Genomic DNA, 7219 nt, shown 5'->3' on the forward strand with positions numbered 1-7219 from the left:
TTGAAATTATTTGTGACAAAAAAGAAATCTTCACTTCGGGAAGCCGAAGGTTGTATACCCTTGGACTTTGAAAATAAATCGGAAATTGGAATTTTAAATAGATCATAACTAAGCCAAAAATTAAACAATTTTGATTCGGAAAGCTTTCCTATGCTAGTTTTTATTAGGTTAATAAATCTGCCTACTCAATTTAAAATGTAAAAATATTACATTTTTCCCAATTTTCTTTTTAATTTAACCCCTAAAAAAATTATGAAAAAATTGTCCAAAAACTATTTTCTTTCCTTCATGTCCAGAAAGATTCAGCTGTTAATGCTGATCAAGGTTTATAGGGTCGGAAATGATTCTTTCACAGTGTTTTAAGCTTCTAACTAAAATTAGAATACCCTGGAAGGGTATAAAAATTAAATTCTCATTCCACCTTTTAACCAAAATCATCACTCCCCCATTTCCAGGGTATCAAATCCCCAATAAAAAAGATGTCTGAAGTGTGCGTGGAGCGCCTCCTTTGCGGGCAGGGGGGTCGGGGGCGTAGAATGTTTAATGCGATTTGCCACACGTAACTCAGACTAAGGAGACTGCTGCCGAATTACTTAGAAGCCCACATCGTGCTCCACTTTCGTACTTTATTGGGACAAAAGGATATAAACATACACACGGCTATTTGCCCTGATTTGGGTCCAGAATGCAGAGCATTGTCACAGGATCTGTCAGGCAATCTGGAAAATGATTAACTAATTAGACTCACTTACTAGGTAAGAGTGTGTTTTAGATACCCACCACCTGTGACAACAGAGTTCCAGAGTGTTAGGATTAATACCAGGAGCAGGAGAAAGATTTGCATGATGATGTGAACGCCTCAACAAACCCTTTGGAAATGATTTTACAGAATTCTATAGAGGGGAATTGAGCAACAAGTGGAGTATTCTTATCAGTAGAAACATATTCCGAGGGATCTTCCCATTATCATCTCGTTTTAAAACAGAGCTCTTATCTGACCTATAAGCTATTGCAGTCACAAGAGATAAGAAAGCTATACTATATAATTGTCGGACTTGAAATTCTCTCTCAGAAACAAAATAAAAACAAATATACAAATAATAGTACATAAAAATTGTACTTAAATATTAAAGATTACGGTACCAAATAGAGAAAATAAGAAAAATGATTTAAACAGCATAGCTTAAAAATATATAAAACTAGTCAAGATTAAAGTAACGCATATTAAACTGAGTATTGTTTACATAAAATTGTTTTCTTTAAGTAGGAGTATTTTATAAAGAAATGCTATTCGAATTACTCACACAGCAGACATTCCATTCATTTCTGTCTAATAATTTTAAGTAATTATTTTTAAAATTGATTATTTCTGGCTCAAACTTAAGCTGTAACTATTTTTTATTTCACTTAAACACCTCCTTTATGTTATTTATTTTAAGTCAAACTTTAGGCACTTAAGAATTTTTATAGAGCTGTTTTAGAATTATCTCACAAGCTTCACATTAATTTGTTCCTTTTTTTTGTAATAAAAACATATTTTAGCATTTCATGCACGTTTATATGCTGCACTAAAAGTACAAACTTCAAATAAAACGCGCACTTGTGTCATCGATGACGATAACTCGATAGGCAACTCATTAAATCAGCTGTTGAGCTTAGCCAAAAGTAACGCGTTTGTCAACACCGAACAATCTTTTTTACTGCAAACGACAACAAATTTTTCACAAATTTTGTTTTTAATTTATTAAATTAGTTTTAAGGAAGTAAGGTCTGAAAAATGGCTGAGACGAATGCCCAACATCCCTTCGACATGGACAGCTCTAGTTTCGATGCAGAAAAGTACCTGGAAAGGCTGCTGAAGGTGGGCTAAATATTCCATAATATACCATATTCCATATGTTTTGATTGTTTTTGATGATGCCAGGACTGTTCCCTGAAACAAATCATGGACACGGAAGCGGCGGTGGTCAAGGATACGCAGACCCTACACTCGGACATGCAGACTCTGGTCTACGAGAACTACAACAAGTTCATCTCCGCCACGGACACCATACGCCGCATGAAGGACGACTTCAAGCAGATGGAAACGGATGTAAATCTCCTGATGACCAAGATGCAGTCCATCACCACGTTCAGTGAGCAGATCACGGGCACCCTGCAGGGCACGCGCTCCCAACTGTGTCGCCTCTCCGAGAAGCACTCGCTGCTGAAGCGCCTCCAGTTCCTTTCCACACTGCCAGCCAAGCTCAAGTCGCTGATTGAGGAGCAGAACTATGCCCAGGCTGTGCAGGATTACCTCCATGCCCAGAGGGTATTTGCCCAATATGGACGACAGCCTTCTTTTGATGGCATTCAGCGAGACTGCGATGCCATCATGGCGGATTTGAAGGAGCGCTTGAGAAAGGATTTCCAGCGGGCAGGAAACACTGCACAATCTCTAACAGAGATCGGGGAACTGCTCTTACAGCTGGACGAGAAGACCTCGGATCTGGCCAGCGAGATGCTGACCTGTGCGGGCAAGCGACTTCACGAGCAGATTGTGATGCTGCAGGATCAGACAGAGCGGGACATGCTGGAGTTTGTGGACATGGGCATCGATGGGTTCCTCAACGATCTGGCCCTGGTGGTGACCTCCTACTTTGACATGTTCGTGGCCAAGCACTACGAGCAGGAACGGTGAGTAGATGACTTTTGAGAATCAACCAATTCTTTACTTATAGACCGTATCCTCCTAGTGACGATTTCCAGGAGAATGCCCTTCAAGAGCTTAACATCTTCCTTAACGCCAACATTGACAAGTACCTCACTCTCGTCCAGGATCGTGTCGAGTCAGACATTGGCTATGGAGACACTCAGGTGATGCTGCGTGCCCTGGATCGCCTTCATCGTCGCCTGCAGGCCATGAGGAATATCTGTCGTGGATTAGAGGTACAACGCAACACTGTGTCCATCATTATTGGGGCTGCCCATCAGCTGTGTGATGCCCATGCCAAGAACCTCAAGGATCACTTTGCTGATAGCTTGAGTGCAGTGCGTCTTTCCCTGGTCTCCGCCAAGAGTGATGCAGCCACGGGACTAAACCTGAGCGATTTGATCAGCAATTTATATGTGGCCATGGTGGAGAAGATCAAGGGCGTGCTGCAGGATCTCCTTATTTTCCTGCGTACCGATTGGTCTTTTAATATCAAAGCGGAGCACAAGGGAGCACTATGCGTAGAGGGAATACGAGAGAATCTGCATATTGGTTTTCTCCGACACATAGCCAAGGTGATGTGCGGCTTCGGGGATGCCTCCAGCTCCAGTCCCCCCAACCTGTTGCTAGTACTTTCCAAGACTTGTCTGGAGTTGGAGCAGCAAGGCGTGCACATACTGGTGAGTATCAGAAAATAGTTGAGAGAAAATACTACTAAGGAACTCTGATTCACAGATTGCCCTCGTGGATGATCTCTATGAAATCGATTCGGAAAACAGTGCCACCCTAACACACGAAACGGAGATCTGTGCTGAGATGCGAGAGACAGCCCAGGCGCTCCTGGACGCCTATGTCCGGCTGCAGGGCACCAATATCTCCCAAATGCTGAGAAAGAGCGTGGAGACCAGAGATTGGCTCAACTGCCTCGAGCCCAGATCCGTGCGTGCCGTCATGAAGCGTGTCGTGGAGGAGCTGGGAAGCATAGAAACTGTGGTGGCCAGTCTGTACGAAGCCACAGCAAATACAGCTTCGGGTTTCCGCACCACAGCCAGCAGCGATTCCAGTCGAAAGACCTACTTCAGCAACTTTGCATCCACCTCCAAGCCGCAGTATCGTTCCAACTGGTCCAACTATACGCCTTCGCAGCTGGAGTCCAGCTATGTGTCCAACATACATCGTTTGTTCTCGGAGCGAGTGGAGATCTTTACATCGGTGGAGTTCACAAAGTCCTCCATCGTAATGGGCATCATCAAAATTGGTCTTAAGGTGAGGTTTGTTATAAACAATTGAAATATAACTAAGGTATTTCTTTTGCAGACTTTGCTGGAGTGCGTGAGACTGCGAACTTTTAGCAAATATGGCTTGCAGCAGATCCAGGTGGATGCCCATTATCTTCAGATGAATCTGTGGCGCTTTGTGAGTGATGAAAAGTGAGTTTTCTGGAGATAATTTACAAAGATCACCCATAAAACGAACCCTTTTACAGCTTGGTAAACTTCCTCCTGGACGAAATTCTGGGATCAGCGGTCCAACGCTGCCTGGAGTCTGTCTTAATGGAACCAAATGCTGTGGAAATTATCTGCGAAAGGGGTTAGTATTTAGGATTTTCTCAGAACAAACATACTGAGCATAACATTCCACTTAAAAATCTCCGTCTATTTCTGTTAATCGCTGCTAGCCTAAGGATCTTATAAATAAAAGGGCTCTGTGCACGACTTTAAATTATTTAAAATCGGTTTCTTTCTCACCACAGAGCTTTAAATACGATTGTTATTCGACTTTCAGTCTGCTGCTTGGGGACTAAGACACAAAGTGAACTCGATGGTCTCTGCCTTGAGATCCTCATCGCTGTTGGTTAGCAAAATCCTGTGAGATCCCTCATCACCATCCGTTGATATGGTTAGTATATGGGTGGTGGCCTCGCCCTCCTCCTCAATGGCCTTTCGTTTTTCGCTACGTGCCTTCCGGGCCTCCTCAAACTCCTTAGGATGGCACTTCCTGCGATGCGTATGCTGGTTCGCATTCGAATTAAAGGTCTTGGGACAGTGGGGACACCTGTAGAGCACCTCGCCCGTATGCATTGTCATGTGCTCCTTCAGGGTAATGGCCTTCTTGAAGGCTTTTTGACACACACTACACTCGTGCTTCCTATCCGTGAGATGGACATAGCGCTGATGGCTCAACATGGCACTCCTATTCGGTGAGACCTTGCCGCAAAGATCACAGGTGGCGGCAGTACCATTGTGCCGCCGGACGTGCTTTTTCAGACTGTGCTTATTCTTGTGCCACGATCCACAGATATCGCACTGCACTTTGGGCTCTGTCACCCCCGCGTGCTCCAACTGATGGCGCTGGAAGGCCGCCCTGCCGCGTATCACCTGGGCACAGATGTCGCACATGGTCCCATAGTTACCGTGGACCATTTTGACATGCGTACAGAGCAGGGATTGGTTGGGGAATCTGTTTGAAGGAAGGTTAAGCCATAAGATCTATTATTTACTTGGAACCTTTGCCCAAACTCACCTTCTTTCGCAAATATCGCACACCACATTCCTTTCCTTGTGTATAACTCGATGCTGATCCAGCAGATATTGCTTCGTGTATCTCTTGGGGCACTGCTCGCACATGAAGGTCTTTTCCTCCTCCGGCTGATGCTTGAGGAGCTCGTGATTCCGTAGGCACTGCTTGTCCGCAAAGCGTTTATCGCACTGCGTGCATCTGTCAAGGGAACAACAAATCATCATATTAGTAGAAAATCCTCTGCATTAACACTTCTCTGTGAGATGGGCTGGCCTCCACTTTACCGGACTCACTTGAACTTCTCGGGATCGGCATGGCGATCAATGTGATCGGTGAGAAAGGATCGCTTGTAGAACTTCTTGTTGCAGCAAATGGCATAGCCCTTGCGGTGATGGGCCTGCATCATGTGCTTGCACAGGAGCAGGAAGGTCTCCTGACCCTCGTGACACACGTCGCAGGTGAGACGCATGTGGGCCGAGATCTTGGCATCGATGTCCAGCATGCATTGCTTGTAGTTGGCATAGCGCTTGCTTGCGGTGGTCTTGCAGGCGCTGGTTCTCTTAGCTCGAGGTTTGGCGCTTGGCTTGGTTGTTTTGGGCGGAGGCTGCGGCTGTGGCTGTTCAGCTGTCGTCAGGGATTTACTCTTGGTTGTGGAGCGGGTTTCCCGCCGTTCTTCTCGGGCAACGGCTGGTACAGGCGCCTCTTCCTCTGCCTCCTTGGGTTCTAAATCTTTTGATTCTATGGCGAGCTCCTCTTCCAAGGGCTTAAAGCCTTTGGAATTCTCGTGCTGGGCTATGACCTCGCTGAGGAACTGCTCGTTACTGAAGGAACCGCTTTCGCAATCACTGTCCGCTAGCTCTACATCCTCCGCCTGCTCGTGGAACTCCAGCAGCTCCTCCTCCTCCTCCTCCTCTTGCTGCTCTTCCACCTCGACTTTCGCTTGCTCTTGGCTGGTTTTAAGCGAAAAGCGTTCCGTAAGCAAGCGATGAGCCTTCTCCACCGCCGCATAGAATTCATGGAAATCGCTCACCTGCTGCCAGCACCTCACACAGATCACCTTGGATATGGGATCATCGCTTTTGGGCTGCAATGTATACAAATATTAATTAAAAAACAAATATTAATAGAAGTAAAAAGAAAACAGGCAAACCTCAAACCAAAAATGTTTGGAAAGCACCGTCGCCACATTCAGGGAGAGTCCCAGGCCCTCGAAGATCTGCAGCGTGTCCGCATCGTTGACACTGTTCAGGCACAAGCGGCAAATCATGCTGGCAAGACGATTGATTAATACATAAAATATTAAACTCTTTATTTAACGTTTCAGAAACAAAAAAAAATAGTTTGTTGATTTTTTGCGATGGTTTAATGTGACCGTTTTACAGTTGGACGCAAATACCAAAAGAGAAACACAGACTGACAGTGAACAAGTTGGCAGGACTGGTTGCTTATTGAATATTAAAACTTTATTTTATTTATTTAAAAATTACCAGGTCTTTAAAAATTGTATAAGGGTTCAAGTAAAATTGTAAAAAAATTAAATTTTTTATTGTAAATAAAATCTGCTATTAGTTTACCCTATTTCAAAATTACCATAGTTCAGCTTTTTGAGCTGAAAAAATGCATTTTTTGTCATATATGATATTTGTAAAACTTTGATTTTCAGAAAATAATTTCAAATAAAACTATAATAATTAATGAATAATGAATATATTCTTGATCAGCATGAACAGCCGAGTCGATTTGGGTATATCTGGCAAAAAAAATAAATTTAACTATGTTTTCCAAAAATTTTATAAGGGGTTGTAAATTATATAAATAGTCAAAAATTAAAAAAAAAAAACAAATTGTATTTATCTTAATGTCCCTGTTTGTTAACCTGGTTTAAAACTAGCATAAAAAAGTTTTCCGAATTAAAATTAATGCATTTTTGGCCTAGTTATGATAATTGAAAAACTGCGATTTTCACAATAAAAATGATCATATAATTATATTAATCTATATTCCTAT

The 7219-nt window shown here is 43.3% G+C and overlaps 2 protein-coding genes and 1 long non-coding RNA gene across 4 annotated transcripts; 1 reads left to right on the forward strand and 2 right to left on the reverse strand.

Moving 5' to 3' along the window:
• Positions 1 to 489: 489 nt before the first annotated feature.
• LOC110178506 (uncharacterized) lies at positions 490 to 1588 on the reverse strand. Of its 2 annotated transcripts, none has more exons than XR_002319342.2 (3): positions 1305 to 1588; positions 781 to 1006; positions 490 to 719 (listed from the first exon to the last, which is right to left on the reverse strand). It is a non-coding gene; the product is annotated as an uncharacterized LOC110178506 (long non-coding RNA). The 2 variants fall into 2 exon arrangements; XR_015272810.1 differs by having other exon boundaries at positions 781 to 893; positions 1305 to 1583.
• A 60-nt stretch (positions 1589 to 1648) lies between these two features.
• On the forward strand, positions 1649 to 4417 carry Vps51 (vacuolar protein sorting 51). The gene is made up of 6 exons (XM_020945650.2): positions 1649 to 1861; positions 1925 to 2676; positions 2736 to 3372; positions 3428 to 3958; positions 4010 to 4122; positions 4179 to 4417. The coding sequence occupies exons 1-6, from the start codon at positions 1778 to 1780 to the stop codon at positions 4285 to 4287; spliced, it is 2226 nt and encodes a 741-aa protein (XP_020801309.2). The 5' UTR covers positions 1649 to 1777; the 3' UTR covers positions 4288 to 4417.
• Positions 4328 to 6627, reverse strand: LOC110178501 (transcription factor grauzone). Its single transcript, XM_020945651.2, has 4 exons — positions 6363 to 6627; positions 5506 to 6296; positions 5216 to 5410; positions 4328 to 5152 (listed from the first exon to the last, which is right to left on the reverse strand). The coding sequence occupies exons 1-4, from the start codon at positions 6477 to 6479 to the stop codon at positions 4474 to 4476; spliced, it is 1782 nt and encodes a 593-aa protein (XP_020801310.2). The 5' UTR covers positions 6480 to 6627; the 3' UTR covers positions 4328 to 4473.
• Between the last annotated feature and the right edge of the window lie 592 nt (positions 6628 to 7219).

This window comes from Drosophila serrata, unplaced genomic scaffold, assembly GCF_035046125.1.
Source record: "Drosophila serrata isolate PLE 108 unplaced genomic scaffold, ASM3504612v1 contig_334, whole genome shotgun sequence".
Taxonomy (NCBI): Eukaryota; Metazoa; Arthropoda; class Insecta; order Diptera; family Drosophilidae; genus Drosophila; species Drosophila serrata.